General features: G+C 37.2%; 1 protein-coding gene across 7 annotated transcripts in view; it reads right to left on the bottom strand.

Moving 5' to 3' along the window:
* Positions 1 to 13,897: 13,897 nt before the first annotated feature.
* LOC145998733 (uncharacterized) overlaps positions 13,898 to 25,351 on the bottom strand; it is a 28,051-nt gene continuing 16,597 nt past the window's right edge. For all 7 annotated transcript variants that reach the window (XM_083135273.1, XM_083135274.1, XM_083135272.1 and 4 more), the window contains exons 5-6: positions 16,625 to 16,876; positions 13,898 to 15,067 (exon numbers count right to left, since the gene is read on the bottom strand). In XM_083135273.1, the coding sequence (XP_082991399.1) occupies positions 14,057 to 15,067; positions 16,625 to 16,876 (1,263 nt within the window). In that variant the 3' untranslated portion in view covers positions 13,898 to 14,056. The remainder of the gene's footprint in view (positions 15,068 to 16,624; positions 16,877 to 25,351) is intronic.

The following is a 25,351-nucleotide window of genomic DNA, read 5'->3' as shown; positions in this document are numbered from 1 at the left end:
TTCAAACCTAAAACCTCCCCGATTTCAAAATGTCAGATGCAAGCTCAAGGGAAGTCAAATTCTTGCTTGCAGGCATTAAAAGCATGTTCCTTACGAGCAGTTTGCTATCTGTACAGGCATTTAAATGTTCAAATCATTTATAAAAAAGAATGCATTTTCAAAGCTCGAAATTCATGAGGGCTATACTGTTTGAACTTAAGGAACTTTTTTATAGCCACTACTTAAAATCAAGAAATGTGAAGTAGAATTACTGTTACGTAATTTTTGTGAATCGTGAACGCAAGAACTAAATTAAAAAATGTCTTTCAATTTTGCATTGATATTCCATGTAGAAGAGGGGATAATGTAACTGGCAGGCATGTGAATAGCATTTTACCTTGCAGGTATTGTATGTGCTCCCACGAGTGGCAGGTTGTAAGATTCCATATGGGTACAATCATTCTAAATTGCTGCCGATGGCTTTTGGGTGATTAAAGATGCCAGACTGTTCAGTTATATTTTATGTTGATGTTGTACCTTTAATAAACATTTCCCTCCTGTTTCATTTCCGGTTTTTCAACAGTGAAGACTCCAGTAGTAAACAACCTGGTAGTTTAATGAACTTTCGTCCGCAAAAGAGAAATTTGCATGTGATATTTAGTAGGGCCGAGCCAATACCACTTTGAACGGATACCAATAACCACTTTGAACAGATATCGATACTTGTATAATTCCAATTTAAGCAACAAAGGCTATATTATATATATATATATATACACACACACACACACACACACACATACATACATACATACATCTATGTGTGTGTGTATGTGTGTAATTATTATTATTACATTTTATACGCCGTATGAATTTCTGACAAGAGGCAATGAATACATTAACCCATCAAATGATGCTCTGTTGCAACGATGCATCTCAATTTTACAGTCTTTTTTTTTAGATCAGTGACAATTGATCAGATGTTTCAAATATTAGAGAAATATTAAGTGAAGCTAAGAGCAAGGCAATCCTATGGACGTCGTTCTTCTCCCCCCCAATGTTGAAAAATGAGATCATGCCTCTTCAACCTCCTCTAAAACTAAAGGATCGCTCTTCCCAAACTAACATTAAATCATCTGTGAATACAAGAATAATTGGCGATTTACCAGCCCCGGATACGACGTCTAAAACTGACAGTAAAGCTGTAATGTAAAACCAATCTAGTCTCTTTTTGGTCCTTTAACAAAGAGAATTAAGCCTATCCATTTATTTTTTCACAGCAGTTTGAAGTAGTAGTTTCGTGAAATTTCTTGTGAACACTTTCGGGCAATGATTTTTTATGATTTCAAATGTAGTTTAACACCGAAAGAATGCATCGAGCGACTTCATTTGGCTTTTGGGAATAAGTACCATTCAATAGGACTGTGTACAATTGGTTTTCCGAATTACAGCAAGGTTGCACATTTCTCAGTGATGAATTTTGTGAAGGTCGTCCATCCTCGTCTGGTGTTGCCAGTAATGTTAATGCTGTGCGTGAAATGATTGAGAGATATCGTCATCTGACATACCGTGAGATTCAGGGATCCTTAAACATTGACATGAAAGCAATACATACGCTTTTGCATGGTCATCTGAAGGTACGGAAATTTTCAAGCCGTTGGATCCCACACAACTTGACCGAAGCTCAAAAATAGGCTCGTGAAAATTGGTGTAAAGAAATGCTCAAAAAATTCAACTGAGGCAAGTCAAATTTGGTGTACCACATCGTTACAGACGACAAAACTTGGGATCTATTCATATGAACCCGAAATTAAACAGCAATCCACTGTTTGGGTGTTTCAAAGTGAGCCGAAACCAACAAAAGTTGTTCGTTCGAGGAGCATTGCCAAGCAAATGATTGCTTGTTTCTTCAGTTACACCAGACATGTGGCAACAATAGCTTTAGAAGATCGAAGGACTGTAAATGCTGAGTGGTATACAACAATTTGTTTGCCAGAGGTCATCAATGAATTGCATAAAACAAACCCAAATCGTCGCATTATTCTTCACCATGACAAAGCCAGTTCCCACTCAGCACACCAAACTGTTGATTTTTTGTCCAGTAAAAATGTCGAATTAATGACTTATTGTCCGTACTCACTTGATGTATCGCCTAATGACTTCTTTTTGTTCCCACACATGAAAAATAAGATGCCTGGTGAGCAAATTGTGTCGCCTGAAGCAGCTTTTGACGCATTCGGAACAGTGGTTTCTGAGGTATCAGCTTCAGAGTGGAAAAATTGGTTTGAGCGTATGCAAAAGTGTATCGATCTTAAGGGTGAATACTTTTAAAAACAAAGTAATTCCCAGAATTTCACGTCTTTTTTTCATATTGATTGCAGAAACTTTTCCAGCAGCCCTCGTAGTTCTATCGCTTGGCATGGAAGGAAATCCAAACCCATCAGTACACTTTCCAGAAACTAAGTGCAGTAATCTGTTGTTCAAAGAAAATTATTCCGTGCCGAAACATGCCTGCTGAAAGCCAGTTATCCAGATCGGGACAAACAAAAGTCTAAAGTTCGAAAGGAAAAGGGGGATTAGCCTAGGTATTTGAATTTCCAGGAAAATGCTACGTACTATGAGACATGTCAACCACTTTCATGGGCCATGACCTTTTTGACTGCGGGAAATCTCTAAAGAGAGAGATGTCCGCAAACACCAAAGAAAGTGGAAGAATTACCCACAGGTGCATCGTTAGCTTTCGGGACCTCATTGGGGTTATTGTTACAAGAGACCCCATCTGTACGAATAAAGCCTGGTAGACTTCGAAGAGAACTAAACAAAAGCAGCGAAGTCATATGGGGATAATTTCATGTTACCCTTTATATGCACGTGAGTTTGATCTGCGTATGGATCTTTGTGTCACATACTTGCTGTTCACGGAATCTTGAGTACAGTTTCATTTAACAAATGCACAACTATTTTTTTTTTAAAAAAATAAAGGTATGTTGAAAAAGGTGAACGCAATTTTGAAAAGGAGCAAATTTTGGTTTTGGCCGTGCTTCTAGCAACTCAAAAACAATGGTATCTGCTAGTTTCGGTGCAAAAATATCAACAGACACATCGGCTCAGCCCTAATATTTAGGAATATAGGCCTTATAAAATTGGAATCTCTACCCACAAAATAGTCTCACTCGTCGCTTACCTCCTCGCTCCATTTTTGGAGAGTTACTGCTTTTCAGTCACCGTTGCGGTTAATCTGATTTTATAAACAAGTGAAGTTAGAAAAAACTTCCAAACTGTCATGGATTTTCAACAGTCACTTACAGATATTGTCAATTGTAATCAACATTACATATTATTTGGAGCTGGGTATATAGCTAGTTCCGAAGCGGTGCAATTGGCCCTTCTCCATAGGAATCGAACCCTGCCCCTTTAATGATCAACATTAAACGGCCAGTTTTGTAATATTCTTGGAACAGTCACTAAATTATTCCGAATAAACAGTTAAAGGATGATACAATCCATTAAAAATAGTCTTCATTCTCTTTAAAAATGATGTTCTTTTTTTCAAAATTTCTAATAGCCACATGGTTCTTAGAAAGTCTGGTAAAGCAAATCTTAACTTCTTCTAGGTGAGGGCAAACAATATACAACGAAAATATTTCAGAAGTCTGAAAAAAATCAAAGATTTTTGTTTCTTAGTCTTAGGTGTTCTATAAAATCACAATTTTGTGCTACTACCTAAGAGCAATAAGCAGAACATGTTGAAGGTTAAAACCAAGAATTCTGTGAGCTTATAAATTGTTTTTTCTTCTTCATGGTTCGACGTTCATTATATACTGCTGGACAAAAAAAAACTGGACACCTTAATATTTGACATCTGAATTGCAATTACTTATGAATTACGCTCTGTTAGGTATTGAACAATTGAACATTCATTATTGAACATTTTCCATAGTTTTTCCGTTTATTATTTATCTATTTATTTACTCGTATTTACTTATTTGGAACACCTAGTAGGCTTAAAATCAATTTCATGCAATTTTGTTTTAATTTATTGATTTTCATTTCCTGTTGTTATTTTGTTTAATGTCTAGAGAGCCATGAATTTTGGTTCATAGTAACAGATATTATTGCCATTGTCATTGCTGGTATTTTTTGTATTGTAAGTTTGCTAGCTTGAAAATGAGTCTTGGAGAGGTAGTAAAAGAAGTAGCTCTTCGCGATGATGGTCGTAATGTACACTATATTGCTAGGGTGCTAAATATAGCATGAAGTAGATCTCAGACAGTATGATGCAACTGGTTCCTATGGTAGAAGACCGAGTTCTGGTCAGAAACTATGCACAACAGCACGGGATGATCATTTAATGCGTATCATAGTCTTAAGAAACAGTCGTACGACTTCAAATATTGTGGCACAGCGTTTGAGAAATGTTCATAGACTGAATGAAAGTGGTTTATCATCTCGGAGGCCGGCTACAGGTCCCAGGTTGTTAGCACGTCACCGGAAGCGAAGACTGGAATTTGCTACAAAACACTTACATTGGAATGTGGAGCAGTAGGAAAAGGTTTTAATCTCCGATGAGTCAAAATTCAACCTACATTCATCAGACAGGCATGAACATGTGTATAGAAGACCTAATGAGCGTTATGCGCAATGTTGTTTCATTGAAATATCAACCTTTGGAGGCGGTGGTGTCATGGTCTGGGGAGGTATCTCTTTACAAGGACGTACAGAGTTGGTTCTTGTTGAGAATGGGGCAATGGCAGCTTGCAGGTATATTACAGAATGTGTGGCAGATCATGTAGTACCATATGCACAATTCATAGGCCCAGACTTGTTTTTATGCAAGACACTGCGCGTCCTCACATTGCTAATATTGTCACTGAGTACTTGGACGAAGTTGCGATTAGAATGGCCACCACAAAGTCCGGTCGTAAATCCAATAGAGCACGTCTAGGATCAACTGAAACAACATATCAGAAACCACACAATAGTTTCAGAAACAATTGAAGAGCTAAGACTTGCTATTCAAGAAGAATGGGCGCAATTGGAGCAAGAAGTGATTGCCAACCTTATTCGAAGTATGCCATGGTGGTTACAAGCTGTAATTGATGCTAGGGGAGGTAACACCCACTACTAGACAGCTTATATACCCCACCAGTACCAGTTAACAATATTAAAAAAAATATTGGTAAGATTTCCTTTTCTTTTTTTTTGGTAGTTTTCTATAACTTTCGTTTTTGTTCTAATTTATCTTATTAACAATAAATTTTAATTTGCCTTCTGTTGAATATATTGAGGTTTTCTTATTTCCAATAGCCCAACCCTGTGGCCGAGTGGTTAGCACATCGCGCTGCGACGCCAAGGGTCCCGGGTTCGAATCCCGGTCGGGCTTGGTTGTTTGTGAATGTCCAATCATCAATTTCATCACTCATCCCCATCTTCGCAAATTAGCCAAGAGGCACAAAACGCGAAGTAAAATGAACTAAATCAAATCAAATCAAATCTTATTTCCAATAATTTCTGCAACCTTTAGTTAGCCCTCAAATCAGAATTTATGCGTTATCACAAAAAATGCAAGTGTCCGGTTCTTTTTTGTCCAGCAGTGTATTTAATTACAAAACTCTGCATGTTCAATATCAAACTATTGTTATACCTATGAATGTGGCAAATTTTGATCATATACAATACCATTCTCTATCATAATTCCTTTTGGTTTACTTTTCATTGAATTCGATGCTGTGGCGAATTTATATTGTTTCATAATAAAATAATATTTCCACTTCCTAACTTCTCTCTATAATTAGACTAATATTGCATATGAACTATAGTTGATTGAAATACAAGATTTTAATTTAGTACTTGCTTACAATATGATTTAAATAATTTTGGATTCTTTTAGGTATGTCAAAACAACCTGTGAAGTTATGAAAAAATCAAATTAGTTGCTTTATTGGAACCACCAAGTCAAGGTCATATAAACCTGCAATAAACTGGGAACAAACAATTTATTTTTATCTGGCGTGGGACACACTGAAGTGCTGGACCTCTGGAGTGTACCCGAAATGCACCCCACCCCTTCCATCGTCCAGCCAGCCAGTGCGATGTGTTGCAGAGCATCGTGCGATCACATTTTTACATTCCATTTTAAATGTCTTACATTCACACAGAGGCGAATACTGTAGAAATTGTTACTGAAGTTTGTGCAATGGCTAAAGGGTACGATGATGATAATCATGAATAAAGGAATCATGTGTGTGCTTCCCCGGAAACCGAACACCTTGTTGTTTTTATTTTTGGCAGTTTTACTACAATCACTTCCTCTCATGTAAATGGTCAAGGAAAATTTTATTCTACTGTGCTTACCTCAAAAAATACATTTTGTTCTGGTTCTTCCACTCTTCCCTTGCAACCACATTTTTGTAATCAAAATTTGACATATTAATAATGATACGATGTGGTGGTCGACGGTCGCACTGTTTCGATGCACCGGGATAACTGACTGTAACTGGCAAACCCAACATCAAACTTCTACTGAAAAGTTCCAAACAAAGCCTGCGAAACGCGCATCTGCTTTTACTTAACCTTCATATTCTCCCACCAAAGAGGTTGCGGGCACGAGGCATGCAGACAGAGGGAGGCCAGGAATTTGTCGAAGGACATTTGGTTCCTCCACGGCACCTGTTTCGCAGAAATGTGTCAGGTAGTATCTATTTCGGAACTGCAGGCAGTTAACTGAGTGCACCGACCTCTGCCTTCCTTCCCTGAGTATTGTTACAAGCGAGCACACCTGTACAAAACCTGGTGGAACTCTAAACAGAAGTAGCAAATTCCTAGGGGGAAGGGGTGTGGGAGACAATTCACGTTCCACTTTATTTCAAGAGACCAAACTGCTATTCATAATCTGCTTAGGGATCTATCAATTATGTACTTCCTGTTCTTGCAGAAACTTGAGTCCAGGTTCATTTAACGAGTGCAAAAATATTTTCGCGAAATTTCTTCAGACTGAAAAATAAGTTAGAAAAATAGACACTCATTTTTTTAGGGTGTGAAAAAATAGTACGAAATTGTTTGTCTCATCCATACCTTTCTTTTGATATGTTATGGGACTATATTTGGAAAACTTTTGGGTCATAATATGACTTTCAACGTCAAAATTTCTAGTGTCAACCAGCCTAGTATTTCTGTCTTGATATATGACTAATTGATTTACCATGGATGCCAATCATTAACATTCCATGCACATAAAAGTCACAATTTTGATCTTTGGATGGTCTACTATAAGCTGTGCACTGTGTGACACATTTGTCTGTAAGCAACTGTGTGCTTGATTGTTGGGATGAGGAGTGTATCTGAAAGTTGATTTTTTTTCTGTTACTTTGGATGCTTTGTACGATTATCTCTAGCTGTAATATTGCCATAGTATTGGTGGTCATATACCGTGCGTCCATTTCGATCTTCAGCCGAGAGATTGGGAGAAGCGTGGCGGGCGGCGCTGACGGAAATGCCGACATTTGCGGCCTCTAATGCCAGCTTATTTTTATGGACATATGCGGACATTTATATAAATATTGCAAAACGAGCACTAACCTGTGTTATGAGATTACAGTTTTAATTTTAGTAGCTTAGTGGCTGTGTGTGCCGATGATGTTGACACGCCCACCTCTTTTGAAACACGGCGTAGAGGTTTGTTTGGAGAACGTTCTAACGCTGCACCAATATCATCGAGTTTTGCTTCGGTTAGAATCCGTCGTTTTTGCTTAGGTGTTTTAAAATTTAACGATCCAGTTTCTCGTAATTTAAGGACAAGATGTCTAACCGTATCTCTATGTGGAGTTGAAACGCCTGGGAATTTCTGTACAAATTGATTACACACGTCTTGACACGAGTCTGTTTTCACGTAAGTGTCATACATAAGAATTCTTTGTTCTAACGTGAACCTTGCGGCTGGCATTCCAATCGTCTCACTGACACAACACACATACACACTGCAATAACACAAACAAGTAACGGCAAGTAACCAATAATAACACTCTTGCGCACAGTACGAAATTAACACGCTCTTGGTTTACATTGCTCGCCACTATATTCACAGCTCTGTCTTCATCTAGTCGCGAAGGAACAAAAAAACTCGAGCTCGGAGATTTTGGATTGCAAGGAAGCTCACGAAAACCATTCACTTTTAACGGTTTCGTCTGCAGCGTAATCTTGACACTGCACATTCGAAACCTCCAAACGATTCCCATCGCCACAAAACTTAAGCAGGACGTTACTGGTCAAAATTATGATTGAAATGTTTTATTATCTATAGCTCTTAACATCGTTTCTAAAGCGTATTTTTTTGTGTATATAAGGGCAGAACTTGGATGAATTACAGATGATAAATTATAACACAGGTTAGTGCCCGTTTTGCAATATTTATATAAATGTCTGCATATGTCCATAAAAATAAGCGGGTATTACAGGCCGCAAATGTCGGCATCTCCGTCAGCGCTGCCCGCCACACTTCTCCCGATCTCTCGGCTGAAGATCGAAATGGACGCACTGTATAATACTCCAACAGCATTTCTCCGACCACCCTGGTGGAGTGGTTAGCAAAGCATGCTATGACGCATGGGATTAGACAAACTTGTCAGAAAAGCAACCTCGCAGCATTTCTGATATTCTCTTTGTTTCACGTGTATTCGGATCTACCCCCTCCCCCTTAACAAAATTATGGGTATGGGCCTCTGCAACATATACAAAATAAAGATAAAACACGAATGCAAGTATGGAATATTATTGATAATTATTAACAGATAGCAAGAATTAAATAAAATCTAACACTTAAAACAACATTTAAACAATTTTGTAAACAAACTCTCTCTCTCTCTCTCTCATATATATACAGGGTGACTGGTAATTAGATATATTCCCTGAAAGGGGTTAAAGTAGAGACAATTTGCAATAAATTTGACCATATGATATCCCGTCCGAAAATTAGTACTTTTCGAGATAATCGAGTTTCAATTGTTTTTTTAAAAAATTACAATTTTCCACATAAAAAGATGAATTGAGAAAAAACTGCTCATTGTATGGAACTTATTTCAGCGTTTTCTGATAGCTAACAAATAGGTGGTTCGTTGAAAAAAAGTTTTTCCCAAATAACAATCACATGTAAGTAACGGGTGGGTCTAAACTTACAAGTGATGATAAAAAAATGCACTCTTAGTTTACTTGGCAACGTATTAATAACAAAAATGGTACGACACGAAGCGTACAAATTACGTAAATTACTTCCTTGTGACATCTGCTATCCAACAAGGTACAAATGTTGCTAACATACACATTTGTGTACAAGAAATAATACTTCATTCATCTTCATGTGAATGGAATCAATGAACAATACAATTAAACATTACACGTCTTGCTCAAAGTGGGCACCTCTGTTACGAATACAGGCACACAAGTTTTTGCGGACATTTGTTCTCTTAACTCGTGATGTGATGGTGTCCTTGATGTGTTGACCAGCCATTAAGATCCTCTCCCTGAGCTCTTCTTGCGAGTTTACCTGTGTCTTGTCATGTGGCTCCAAATGCAAAAGTCGCAAGGCTTCAAATCGGGGGATCGAGCCGGCCAGGGAATCGGACTGCCTCGGCCAATCCATTTCTTTTTCATCCAGCCACTGTCGTACGCCCAAGCAGAAGTATAGATGGGCGTAATCAACAATCATTTCATCGAGCCATTTTTCCTGCCCCAAATCTTAAATGACATCACTTATGAAATTTTTTTGAGGAACGGGATGGCAATGTTGTTGGAGGATGTGCCTCTAACTACAAGACGTGACATGATTTATCATCATGATGACTGCCCAGCTCGATCCCCCGATCGATTTGACACCTTGCGACTTTTATATTTGGAGCCACATGACAAGACACCAGTAAACTCTCAAGAGCAGCTCAGGGAGAGGATCTTAATGGCTGGTCAACACATCAAGGACACAATCACATCACGAGTTAAGAGAACAAATGTCCGCACAAACTTGCGTGCCTGTATTCGTAACAGAGGTGCCCACTTTGAGCAAGACGTGTAATGTTTAATTGTATTGTTCATTGATTCCATTCACATGAAGATGAATGAAGTATTATTTCTTGTACACAAATGTGTATGTTAGCAACATTTGTACCTTGTTGGATAGCAGATGTCACAAGGAAGTAATTTACGTAATTTGTACGCTTCGTGTCATACCATTTTTGTTATTAATACGTTGCCAAGTAAACTAAGAGTACATTTTTTTATCATCACTTGTAAGTTTAGACCCACCCGTTACTTACATGTGATTGTTATTTGGGAAAAACTTTTTTTCAACGAACCACCTATTTGTTAGCTATCAGAAAACGCTGAAATAAGTTCCATACAATGAGCAGTTTTTTCTCAATTCATCTTTTTATGTGGAAAATTGTCATTTTTTAAAAAAACAATTGAAACTCGATTATCTCGAAAACTACTAATTTTCGGATGGGGTATCATATGGTCAAATTTATTGCAAATTGTCTCTACTTTAACCCCTTTCAGGGAATACATCTAATTACCAGTCACTTTGTATATACCGTGCGTCCATTTCGATCTTCAGCCAAGAGATCGGGAGAAGCGTGGCGGGGGGTGCTGACGGAGATGCCGACATTTGCGGCCTGTAATGCCCGCTTATTTTTATGGACATATGCAGGCATTTATATAAATATTGCAAAAAACGAGCACTACCCTGTGTTATAACACACAAAAGTTATTCTGTAATTCATCTAAGTTCTGCTCTTATATACACAAATAAATACACTTTAGAAACGATGTTAAGAGCCACAGATAATAAACATTTTAATCATAGTTTTGACCAGTAACGTCCTGCTTAAGTTTATATCCTTGAAAGAGTTTTGTGTCGATGGGGATCGTTTGGAGGTTTCGAATGTGCAACACTGTATCAAGATTACACTGCAGACGAAACCGTTAAAAGTCAATGGTTTTCGTGAGCGTCTTTGCAATCCGAAATCTCCGAGCTCGAGTTTTTTGTTGCTTCGCGACTAGATGAAGACAGAGCTGTGAATATAGTGGCGAGCATATGTAAACCAAGAGCGTGTTCATTTCGTACTGTGCGCAAGAGTGATATTCTTGGTTACTTGTCGTTACTTGTTTGTGTTATTGCAGTGTGTATGTGTGTTGTGTCAGTGAGACGATTGGAATGCCAGCCGCAAGGTTCACGTTAGAACAAAGAATTCTTATGTATGACACTTACGTGAAAACAGACTCGTGTCGAGACGTGTGTAGGCAATTTGTACAGAAATTCCCAGGCGTTTCACCTCCACATAGAGATACGGTTAGACATCTTGTCCTTAAATGACAAGAAACTGGATCGTTAAATTTTAAAACACCTAAGCAAAGACGACGGATTCTAACCGAAGCAAAACTCGATGAAATTGGTGCAGCGTTAGAACGTTCTCCAAACAAACCTCTACGCCGTGTCTCACAGGAAATGGGCGTGTCAAAATCATCAGCACATACAGCCACTAAGCTACTAAAATTAAAACCGTAGTCTTATAACACAGGTTAGTGCTCATTTTGCAATATTTATATAAATGTTTGCATATGTCCATAAAAATAAGCTGGCATTAGAGGCTGCAAATGTCGGCATCTCCGTCAGCGCTGCCTGCCACTCTTCTCCCGATCTCTCGGCTGAAGATCGAAATGAACGCACGGTATTTATTTATTTATTTTCCGTGTAGCCATAATACATCCATTACCCCACCACACTGACACCTCCCCCTGCAGGCAATGGGAAAGGACCTATATATCAGGCATGCATGCCACCATAACCCCCGGACTCAACCTAGCCACCCAATAAGCATTTCTCCATTCCCTCCCAAACCTCATATCACCCACTCCACAGTAAACACTGATGAAAGGACCAGTTTCTATCATTTTTCTCCGGCAATACTGTATAGACGCCAGCACAAGTATTCTGTGCCTCTATGCTTCTGTGGCTGTTCTTTCAATCTACAGTGACAATGAGGTACTAGCCTCGAAATATAGACTTTTCTTTTTATTGTGGTAAGTGTTTACTGTCTCCTACGCCATTTTTGTATATACATACACACACACAATATGTGTGTGTATGCGAGTATATACATTTTCAGATCTGGCTCCTCCCTCAAAAAATCCCTGGGTAGGTGCCTGCATCACGGGGTTGGGCTTTTACATATTACATATTGACTTATGGTAAAGAAAGAATTATTTTTCTTTATAAAAAAATCATAATTGTAACAAATAATACATAATTACAGTAAAATTTAGTAATATATGTATTAATCTTCATATAAACTAAACACAACCCAAAAATTGATAGTGGTAAATGCCAATAGTCACTTACTATAGTAAGTTTCTACTTCAAAATGTTTCCTAGAGTATTTATTATGCAAAGTAGCTACAGGTAATACTCAGTTTACCAAACAAGTATAGTTTGTTCACAACAAATGTAAAATTTATTGCTCGTTTTTTTCTTTCTTTGTTCAAAAACTTACCCTCAGCCCACTACTGAAAAAGTGTTGATTTTTCCAGAAACATTAAATTTCCCAGACATTTCCAGAAAAAGTAAATTTCCTTCCTGACTATTCCAGGATTTTGAGACTGGTAGACACCATGAAGACTTAATTTTAACCCCTGCCTGTACTACAGACAGAATAAATTTAGTGCTTTTAACAGACAATATATATTTCATTTTGTATTGTCAATGACAACGAAGCAGAAGAGGCAGTTCATGCTACATATTTATTGTTTTTCTATACTGACATACAATTTATATGTTTTGTACTTCAGAGTTAACAATATATATATATTTCTTACATGTCTTTATAATTTACAAGCTCCCAATTTTTTATTGTTATATAATTGTACCACAGCAAAATGGTAAGCATGTATATTGAGAATATAAAAGTAATCAATTTATAAAAAATTTTGTACTCTTAAAAAAGGTAGAAGTTTCAATAAATTATTGCATTGTATTGAGTTATGTAGCTTCCAAGTAGCAACTGATGTATGAAATTATGTTACTGCACAAAATAGAAAATACAAATTACGCAATGTTATATGAAGTTACAATATCAGAAGTTACTATGCTATCACACCTCAAAACCTCATTTTTCAGCCTTAAGATATAAGTCGGGGAAGTAGGAAATTGCACAAGAAACAACTCAATACCACAAACGTAACAAACATGCTTACAATCACACTTGAGATTTCTCATAAATTTTCTCATCACGTAACAAAAAACACAATGCACTTAAGTACCATTACCTTTAAGGCACTTATTCATTACAATTACTTTAATATTTTTTTCTCTTACTACTATATATCATGAATATTTCTTTGTATATATATACACATATATACCTTTATATATTCTGAAACTAACTTCAGTAACAGTATGAATATAATTTCACACGGCACTTTCACTGATAACGAACAGTCAAAATGCTCACAGCCTCAGATGCAAGTTTTACAAAAATCTGACTTGTAAATTAATCTGCTCTAGATTTCTTGCAAGTCCCTAGTGATGACTAGCTAAAACCTGAGAGAAAAAAAAATTCAAAGAGCCGATTTACTGGAGTCAGATATACATGCAGCCATAATGTTAGGAACTTTGATGATGGTAGCATGTGATGTTTATTTTTACTTTAACTTTTTCTTTGAGCAAACCTTTGTCCTTCTTGAACACTTGTGGTCCCTCAATACACCCATTCACTTCTCACTGGACAATTAAGCACCAATATTCACTGCCAAAAACAATTCCTACTATATGGCTAAATCCAAATAATATATTTATATATATCACATACTATGCATCATTTTAGCTGTGAGTATATTTTATACATATATATATTTGGTTACATAAATTTGACAAACATGGTATAAATATATTTATTTTGCATATATTCTAACACAATAAACAAAGAAACAAACAAAAACTCATGCATTACTTTGTATCAAACTCAATGAAGAAAAAAACAAAAGAAAAAAATATATGCAGTTTTTGTAAGTAACTTAGAAATAACACACAAAAACGTTACAGACTCAAGGCCTGCATTTGACACACAGACTCTTGGACAGCAGTTTGGATGTGGGTTACTTCACGATTCATTCCACCAGAGGAAGTCATAGTGGAATGTGGCGTAGCTGGGGGTGTCATCGGCATGTGGGCCAGGGGAGGAGCGTCGCCGGCTCCGCCCATGGCATCCTCCATCTTTTCAGCCGTGATAACTTGCACTCCGTTCACAGTTTTGGCAATGAACTTGCCTCGATGCTGTCCCGGACGTCCCGCCTGACCCGGTGGATTTGGCTTGCGAGGACTTGCATAACGGCGCTGCTTGTTAGTCGGGTTGAAAACGTGGTTGCTGGGAGGAGCCTGTATCGGGGAAGAAACACTCTCAGACACATGTACAACAGGACAGGGTGATGGAGAAAGGGAAGCAGAAGTGTACCTCTTGTTAGGAGGAGGTGATCGTGGATAACTTTTGGAAGGGGTATTAGGTCCGGAATATCTGGGCTTAAATTTATCACGAGCATAGGAAGATGGTTGGTATGGAGTAGAATCTGCAGGAAGTGCAAGCTGATTAGGTTTACCTGTTGGGGAAACACTGCTATTTGGCACCAAAGTTTCCCTTCCGTAACACCTGGAGTTAAAAAACCGTGAAGGAGGATTGCACTGAGAGAAAACAGGATATTGCCCCATGCAGGATGTCAGGTAAACCATATGATGCGGATACATTGAGGGAGGGTATGAATGATATACAAAGGTTTTGTGACTTGGACAAAATGAGGAATGTGATATACTGTCATGGGTGGTTGTTACCTTCTTTGTTAAAACCCTGTGAGAAACTGTGGAGGAGTCCTGCTCCTCGCACATCTGCAGCTTCAGCAGTGACACGATTGGGGTTGGAGGAGGAACGTGGGGTTTCGTCCAACCAGTACCAGCTTCCAATTTAACAGATTCTTCTCCGTTCTTATTCTGCGGCTCTCTGAATTTGTCTCCTGCCCCAGACACATCTTTCTCTCTGCTTGAATTTGATGAACTATCCTACAGAAAATAATATTCACTAAGGATGCGTAACTGCTTTATGCATGAGTAGTAATGTAATGTCATGCGTGTTAATAGATTTAAACTGATCATAGATGCTAACAATGAAGTACACTTCCCTTCATTATTTCAATGAAATTTTCCACGAAGAAATAATTGTGTAAGGGGAAGGGAGGAGAATAATAAACAACTTTTAATTTTAAAAAATCAGAATTGAGAGAAAATATTCACATTTGCTTATTCAGCTAGGATAGTTTCTTACCTATCAAACTAACTACCATTTACTATCTACTAAATCAAAATCATGTCTATAAATATCACTATTTTAATCATAACAGGGAACTAACTACATATCTGCATGGTTACTTGAGAAAAGGAATCTATAGATATGGAAAATGCTATGGAGCAATAAAATTGAATGAATACTCTAAATAATTTTAGATTTTCATTGCATTACATTATAATCTTCTGATGGTTGTATGCTAATTGTTAAACCATGAAGACCTGTGCAAATGGAATTACTTCTCCAAGTAACTTACTACAATTGCAAAAACTTTTACTACTCCAACTGCATCCACGAAAAGGTGGTATTATTTGTTATGCACATAACTTGTTGTCATACATAAATGCATGAAATCAAAAGTTGATAAAAATTATATTTTAAAAAATGCCCTCCCAATACTTGGTAATTACTGAAATTTGTGGTTGCAACTAGAGCCTGAACCAAAGACTGCTCACTGAAAATAGTAGAGTGCTAAACATTCAACTACAGAACCTAAAAAGATGCTAGGAGGCAATGAAGCAAGCAGTTAGCAAAGTGTTTAAAACCTGGAGAGAAGTAACTGAAGAACATCTTCAAAAATCTGTAGTTTAAAAGTAAGAAATGTGCACCGCATTTAACAGCTTTGATTCAAAATATTTTCACTGCTTTATGCAGGATTTACACACAAAAATCATTCAATTTTCTCAAAGACATGAATTCCACATTGTGATTAAATTCAAGTAAATTTATATGCAATACTCATATCATTGATTGATAATGGTACTTTAAATTCCTGGACTTTTCCAGTATTTTCAGATCAGTGAGAACCCTGATTTAGCTCGTGATCTACCAAAAATACAATTCAAATTATGTCATTACCATGGCAATATCAACACAGTGGCATGTTCATTGAATTAATTAAAATTCTGCTATTCATTTTTATATATATATAAAAAAAATGTTAGTCTAAATTGCAGTTAAAGTATTTATAATGTTTTCAAAAGCTTTGACCTGCAAGTACTACAGTTATCACTTTTTCATCTTAAAACTGAGTTTAATACCGAAAATGAAATATGAAAATGACTAATAATAAAATGCATGTATGATAGTGGCTGGGAAAGAAAATCCAGGGTTTTTATATTAGCCCAAATTCCTTGTACAGATAAACCAATGAATAAATAGTAATGTAGAAAAAGTACATAACAATGCAAGAGAAATACTACTATAGGAACCAATGACATTGCAAAAAGGTGGGCAGTGTGTTACATTTAAAACAGACTACCCTTACAGCTTACCTCCGATGACTGGGTAACTGATGTGTCTAGAGGTGGTGGTTCATAGACATCTGCCTGGAAAGACTGGTTGGGTTGCCCATATGTAGTGAACATCTCCTGATTCAAACCCTGCTGAGGGGGTGGCACTGGAGTCGACGGATAATAGGTGGGTCCCGGGCCATGAGTTGTTAGTACTGGTGGTGTTGTACCTGGGATTGTCATTGGTGAAGGGGCAGAGGTGTACATATACTGCGATGTAACAGGACTAGAAGGCTGCAAAAATAGAAAATAACTCTCTTTAAAAACTTCAAAATTATACATTAACAGGTACTATGTTTTTTTTTTTGTTTTTTTTTTTGCAAGTTCTTTCAAAATGTTGCTGCAATTCAACGAATTCAACCTACCTATTGTAACCTATTTTTTCCCTCTAGTTTTATATTTAAGGAGCTCCTATACCAAAGGGCTTCACAGTGACGTGATGAGCAACAATACTATAAAGTGCACACACTAGAATAGGCACTTCCCGCTCCAGTGTGTAGAAATGCATTCACTGCACATGCGTTATTAACAGGCCAAAATAACAAATGTGTGTCATTTTTCTGTCACTTTGGGCTAATCGCGAAGGTGAGGATGAATGGTGATAAGATACGATGGATGAAGGGACAATCACAACCACATAGGGACGACACAACACTAGCTCCACAGAGGATTATACTGGTTGCGAGTCCTGACACAAGAGAATCGCTAGTCTGCAAATTGCAGTCCAGGGCATAGTACATGGAAGGGAGGATGACACCCACACAATGAACATTGAAAAATGGCCAGTCCAAGTGATATGTGCAGCATGCCACATCATTCAGTGTGAAAAGCTCCATTAATTTCCAAAGATATGTTTCCAAGTATCATTTGTCGCTTTGGTCTGGAAGCTCCCTAAAGGATAACAAAAGAAGATGGCACAAAATTTCAAACAGTATATCTCATGTTGTTTTTGTTGATGGCTACAGACAGGGCTCGAAAAATCTCGGTCGCCAGGGCGACTAAAAATTTCAGCCTGGCGACTGTGATCTTATGCTGTAATATGTATGAAATTTTGATGATTCTAAGTTCAAATTGCAGTACAGCGTAAGTTAGCAAATGATTTTTTTTTACCAACGTTGTGAACATTCCATAGAGTCAGTAACAATTTCTTACCCTTTGTCCCCCAACACTCCATTTCCTGCTTTCTCAAATGATTTAGTGATGTTTTGAATACCGTGATGCTCAGCATCTTATACAGTGTGTTTCAAAAGTTAAGTTTCACAACAAAAACTTTGGAAATTTATATCATGAAAACCGTAAGAGATATTTACACCGGGTTTTCTGCATTATAAAGCCTCATCAACTAAGATATTTTTTCAATGCTTAAAATTATCAGTTCACTCCGTACAGAAAATTATATAAATTAATAACTGACTGGAAGCAGCATTCAATTTTTTCCAGAAATGAACTTTTGAGTTAGGACAAATATGTAAATTATCGAAGGGTCATAATTAGACATTTGATGACTGATGCCATGTCAGTCTGTCATTTGTGACCAATATTGGTCGCGTGCAACATTTGTTGAATTTTTGACTGACGATTTTATAGGTTGAGTGAAAAGTGCCATTTTTGGGACATATCTCAGTATATGGCAACACTAGCAGGTCGAAATATTGCCAATGGTCGCATGCAACATGTGTCTAAGTATTGGCTATACATTTACGTGAAAAATTGTAAATCAAGATTTTGTGCCGAAATTGGACTCTTTAGAGAATTCTAGGCTGCCCCTGGTTACATTGAATTCTCTTCGCTCACTGTGCCCATTTTTTTAAATTGATTCAGCATGGTGTTTTCATTGGAGCAGTGCATGTGCATTGCTGAAGAGTATTTTAGTACTCATTCATACACTCATGTGCAAGAAGTTTTCCAATAAAAATTCCCTGCTTATGCTGTACCTCACAAAGCAACTGTTTTACAACCAGTCAAACACCAAGAAATGATCCCACAAATTGTTTAAGAGTTGGTATTTATTGTTGAAAATCAGTTATCAGATGTTTTCAGCAAATGAACAATGTCTTTTTTAAAATATGTAATTGTTTTTATTTATATAAATGCTAACATAAATTTATGAACCTTACAGGATTAGTTTAGTGCAGAAAACCCCGGTGCAAATATCTCTTACGATTTTCATGACATATATTTTCAAAGTTTGGATTGCGCGACTTTTGAAACATACTGTAGTATGCACAATTGCTAGTAGGTGGTTTCCTGGTGCCCGATTTTCAGAGCTGGCTACAGACATTGCTCTGGGTTCTAACAACCACACTGACTTTCAATGGGATCGTTACAGGAAACATTGTCCATGACTGCATGTATATTCTTGTATGCATAAAATACCATTGCACTGAATAAAAAATACCTTTGAATTGAATTTGTTTGAACTGTTGTTATAAGTGTTTATGCATGGAAAGGCTAATCGGGACTGGATCTACAGTTTAAAGTGGAATCCGAACCACTGTGCCAAGTGCCTCTGCTGGGTATCAAACCCAGGACCACTTGATTACAAGGAGACTTAGATAAAATACCTCAAAATCTTTGAGAAATGTGATATAATAATTATTGTTTATGATACTAAATGTCAAATGACACAGTTTGAATTTGCCAATAATGACTTACACTATTTCTTCAGCACAAAAAATTAAATATATGGTCATTGACCATATAATGCACCAAATGCAAATTCTAATGCACCAAACAAAAATGGGCCACGTAAAAATGTCCCCAAACACTTAAAAAAGTATGAACTTCCTTAATTTGTCAATGCATGCACTTAGTATGCACTATAATATTTCCGCAAACAAACAAATCACCAATGCACAAGCACATAAAAACACACACACTATTAAAAGATATGAATGGCAATGCACCCTTTCAGTTACATAAGTACCAAGAAGGCTTCACTTGTACACACACACACACACACATATATATTTACATGGGTAGTTTCCAGTCTCAACAGTCTTTTTTCGTTTTCACTTGAGTGTCAAATAGTTTGAACGGGCGATGCTAGATAGTGTACAGAATCCAGAGCTTCTTCACTCGGAACAGGCAAAACGAGCAGTATATGCTCGAAGCCCAGTAGTACGCATATAACCGTAATTTATCTGTGGTAGAGGGCCCTCAAATATGGATCGTGAAGTGAAAGACCGAGTGAAATTGAAACTTAAGTAAACATAGTCAATATCTCCATGTTAATATGTAGTTTAGTCTATCTTACCAATACAGTAACATATGAAAATGAAACCGATGACTGTGGGCTGAAACTACCAAGGTGGATAATTTACATATTTGTGTGTACAGACCTCAAAGTACCAGACTGGAAACTATGCGCTTTTGTTTGAAGCTGCGCATCTTTGCTAGCACATAGCCCCAGGAGGGTGGCAATATGGCAGAGATGCGCATTCACATGTCAACATGCATTTCATATTACTTATATTACTTTAAATTTGTTATTTTTGCATCCTCTGCTCACCACTGTGCTCTCCGAGTTTCAGAGCATACATACACGATATATAAAAAAAGTACTGATACAGTCAAGGTAATAAGCGTATGGCTACAAGGTCTGGCCTTCATGGCTCAAAGAAGATAAAACTGTAAGCAGATGTATTCTGTGCATAGTCTTTCTGTAGCATGCTTCAATGTATTTGAATGTTTCGGACGTAACGTCCCGTTTTTCTATTAAAGTGTTGTTTGTTCACCGTTTGATTTTCTTCTTTGGTAATTAGTATTAATCTACTTTAAACTTTACAGCACGTGCATCTGCAACAATTTTGAACTTGAATCAGTAAAAATTTGTGAACTCGCTTGATTCCGTGAACTATGGTTAATGCTTCTCTCTCTCTCTACCTGGGAGTATCTCCGCTCAATCTCACTGAAGGTGGTAGAAGAGCAGGCGATGGTCTGCAGACTGCTGTCGATCCGATGACAAAAGTGTGCACCGCAGCCGAAAGGAGACCCATCGGTGAAAAGTACAACTGGCTTTGTTGGATCAAAAGGTAGAATAGGATTGACCTGTCGAAGTTCTGCCATGATGCTGTTGAACTTTGGTTGACAGTTATCATCCCAGTTCCAAGTGACGTTTTTCTTGAGTAAAGAAAGCAAGGCTTGAAGTTTGGAAGCTAAATTGGGAACGAACTTTCGATGAAAGTTGATCATCCCGATGAAAGATCGCAATTGTGATTTGTCTTGAGGTGACTGAGAATTGAGGATGGCCTTTAAGTTTTTGTCTGATGGTCGTATACCAGTGACGTCAATCTTATATCCTAGATGGCGACAAGGTCTGGCCTTTATGGCTAAAAGAAGAAAAACTGTAAGCAGATGTATTCTGTGTGTAGCCTTTCTGTAGCATGCTTCAATGTATTTTAATGTTTCTGACATAACGTCCAGTTTTTCTATTAAATTGTTGTTTGTTCACAGTCTGATTTTAATCTTTGGTAATTAGTATTAATCTACATTACCACGTCCTTCAATCGAACTTATCAAGTATTGTACTTGAGTCTAAACCAGGGATCCTGGGCATGGATGTTCTCTGTGAGAGTCCCTTCATTAATTTCATTATATCATCACTCAACCTCATCATTGCGATTAGCCAAAAGTGGCAGGAAAGAGAAGTAGAATAAACCAAATCAGTTAAACCAATCATTTGAATATGTAGCATTCAAATTATACAGCTAGTAATATATTGAAAATTCAGTTTCGACTGTGATTTTTATAAGTTACGCAGGAGGCTGAGAAAGAGGTTTACAAAACTGGAAATGAATGTAGAAGTATGGCTAATGTTCGGAGAAAGTAATATGACTATTTTAATATAACAAACAAATAATGTGTGCTCAAATGTGTCTTGAAAAGCGAATGCTGTAAGTGGCTGAGCCAGCAAAGATTTTGGACAAGCACACTTCATGAAGTTTACCTAATTTCTTATCGTCGTGATTATCTAAAATGGTTGCAAGAGGATGGAAAAATAAGAAAATACAAATAGAAATATGTGTACAAGTGAACTCCCCCGTAACTGTTATGAAGCTTGTTTCACATTATATTCATGCACAGAAGGGAAATAAAAGTAAAAAGCCTGAAAACGATCAAACGTAACAAACCGAACCAATTCAAAACACACAAATTGTAACACAGAGAGTATGTTGATCTCCTTAATGGTAATGTCAAATAGCACACCTGATGCACCTAACATGCCCACGTAAGCATACTAGTTACAGAAATACAAGAAATACATGCACATTGGAATTTGAGTCAGTGTATATTTTCACTAACACTTCTAACCTGTGCTCATAATATATTTTATGAATTTTTCTGTTTGATGAATGTAACTGCACCAGGCAGTTAGTGTAATTTTAGTAATATTATTATCCAGTTAATAATATATTGAAATATCTGTTTCTTGGAGCATACTTAACAATATTGCTATGAGCACCTGGTTAGGTTTCAACTTGACAGTCAAGATAAAAATTTTACCATTCAGTGTAAAAAAAGAAAAACATACACACGTGTACATAAGTTGTTGGTATTATGGATATTGGGGTATACAGGTTAGACATTCTCCCTTAGCAAATTTTCAGATCAGTTATTACGTTACTGCTTTCAGAAACTTATTTAAAATGCAAGAATCACTTCTCAAACTTTATTGGAATAACACTGAAAGTAATATCACTGTACATTTTGTAGCAATAAAATATCGAAGTTTCAATTTATGAATATTTAATATCTTGTCCAAAGATTGATGTATACATTTTGGCTTCATGTTTAATGTATGTAAAAATATTCTTTGTACTTAAATAGGATATCAATTGGTTAACAAGATTTCAAGATTACTTCCTTCAAGATTCGGTGATTGCAAAATAAATTATTTACTTTTACTTTGTTCTCTTACAAACATAAGTTTACTAAAAAAAAATACACTTTGAAATAGTTACGAAGAACTAAATGTAACTAACATATAATATGTTGTTTATCTACTTCGAAAATACTGTACAAGCAGCTATTCTTTATTTTACACTGAAAAATACAACTTCGTTCTCGATTCATGTGCAATATTATTTGTCTTTACGGCAATCGTTAATGTATGTATTACACTCGTATAACAGCATGAACGTTCACTTGTACAATTAGAATCTCACAGTACAATTACCAGTGTTTCTTCGACAAAGGAATGGGTGAAATATGCTCATCATTGTTTTCACTGTTATGAAGAAATTATTTGTATTCACTTGTGGAGAGGAACATGTAAAGTTATATCCGTCTTATTAAACTTGAAAAATGCAATATTGTGTGGCGCAATTACTCACAATCTTCAAAATAGTTGTTAGAGATGGAAATATGGGGCATGATCGCCACCATACCAGCCCCCTGCTTTGAAATTTTTGGCTTCAAGTTGACCCATGTTAAAAGGCCCACGTCTCCGGTCTGTGGTACGATTATTGTCACATTAAAATACTACTCCACTGTAAACGCTCGAGCATGGTGAACTCAAATGAGTACAAGTGAGCAAAAGTGATTCCATGCAGTACTCTAGGAAACACGCAAGCAATCTGCATACTATACAATCCTAAATTTTAAACTGGTACTAGTAATTTTTTTCCTACATCATTATGAACAAAATTGTATTCTTCGGTTATACATAAAATCCAAATCTAAGAAATGAATTTTATTTTATGTTTTTTTCCTGATGTAAGTCTTCATAATAACAAAGAATGGAAGACAATATAAAGATTTCATTAATTCCGTAAATCAACTTGGGAGAAAATCAAGATATTTTTTACAATAACAAATATTTTTATGTGCTCATCTTGCCAAAATTATTGCACTTGTTCAGTTGACAAGACAAGGAATGGATGTAAAAGCACAGAAATCAATAAAACTTACAACTGTATCCCACTTCTCATCCACATCCTCAGCAACAAATGTGGAGGAAAAATATACTGTGTTTGGGCTAAAGGTATCCAAAAATAACATATAACAATGAGAGAACCACTTGCTATATATTTGGAATCTGATGATCAGTTAACAGATTTGTTCAGTCTCGCATTTGAGGTCACGGTGCAGGAACATCACCAGTAGTTATATTCTTGAAATTTTTTTGTTGGGATGTAACTGCCTGGTCAACTTGATTTCCACATTATTTTTTCATAGGGCTTCATTAAAACTATCTACCAGAGTAAAGTTTGGAATTTAAACTTGGCAAGTTACCTTGCATAACAATCCAATGAAGATTTTAAAAAATCTTACATCTGCTGAGATATACAGCGTACATCTGTGTACCTTAAATTGTAAGGTTCCACTCCCCCCAAAGCTGAAGCAATATATAATGCTTTACATTTGATGGCATTTTGAATTGAAAGAAATATGGCATTTGTTTACTTTTGGATACTTTTAGCCCAAACATCCTTAACAGTGTTTAAGAACCTGTCAGTAGCTTTCATCTAAGTCTGAACAGAAGATGCCAATTTGGAATCTGCAATAAATATAAATATATATATATATATATATATATATATATATATATATATATATAAATCAAATAAGGTAAAAGGAAACACTCACCGGACAGTAGGAAAATTCAAAATTTTCGCTAATTTATAGCATCATCGGTGTGAGAAGAAACAGAAGACGGAACCGGAAGTTGGGGTCCTGCAGAGTTGCCAGGTCCCCATTGAAGAAGAAGCGGTGCGTAGAACGAAAAAAACACTGTTTCGTCACCAGGCTCGTCGTAAACTGTGAGAGTGTAGGATGAGTTGGGAGGGAGGGTGGGTGAGGGTTGGGCATTACTGGGTGGCCTTGTTCAGGCCAGGTGGAGTGGTTGCACTCATGGCCGATATATAGGCCCTCTCCCATCTTTTGCAAACAGAGGTGTTGGCTGGTTGGGGTAGGAGGTGGATGATCGCTACCCGGAAGCAATCGTTGAAACTGATGTTGTGGTGGTTGGTGTGGACGGCGACAGTGAAGTCCAGGTTGTGGGTGGAGGAGCGGTGGTTATTGATGCGGAGGTTGAGGGCCGTTGATGTTTCCCCCAGGTAAAAATCACCACAGATGTTGCAGGTGAGGATGTAGATAAGGTTTGAGGCATGGCAGGTCCCTTTGGGATGGAGGGTAAATTTGCCAGTGGCCGTGTGCACCTGGAGGGTGTGAGAAGTGATGAGGATGTATATATAAACACAGGAATAGGATCAGAAAAGTTGCCAGAAGGGCGGATAAATATTAATGATGAATTAGACAGTAAACACTTACCACACGAAGATAAAGTATTCTATATTTCGCGATCTGAGTCGCATTTTCAAGTTGAAGGAGAAAGATCGGCGTTACTTAGAGAAGAGGCACAGAATACTGACCGTAGCGTCTCTACAATCAGTGTTGCCAGAAACAGTTGATAGATGACGAGAAGTACTTTCACCAGTGTTTACTGTAAGGTGGGTGGGTAATTTTGGGGAGGAGAGGAAAGGGTTACTGGTTGGCTAGGTTGAGTCCACACCAACAGCCATAACACCACCTTCAATAACTGCTTCCGTGTTGCCATCATCCATCTTTTACCCCCCCGCTCTGACACATCTTTCCGCAGGCGATGGGAAAGGGCCTACATAACGGGCATGCATGCCACTATACCCCCCAGACTCAACCTAGCCAACCAGTAACACTTTCCTCTCCTCCCCAAAATTACCCACCCAC

This window comes from Lepisma saccharinum, chromosome 14 (assembly GCF_977018435.1).
Source record: "Lepisma saccharinum chromosome 14, izLepSacc3.1, whole genome shotgun sequence".
NCBI classification, from domain to species: domain Eukaryota; kingdom Metazoa; phylum Arthropoda; class Insecta; order Zygentoma; family Lepismatidae; genus Lepisma; species Lepisma saccharinum.
Note: the sequence above shows the minus strand (reverse complement) of the source record. Positions and strands in the feature narration are given on the sequence as shown.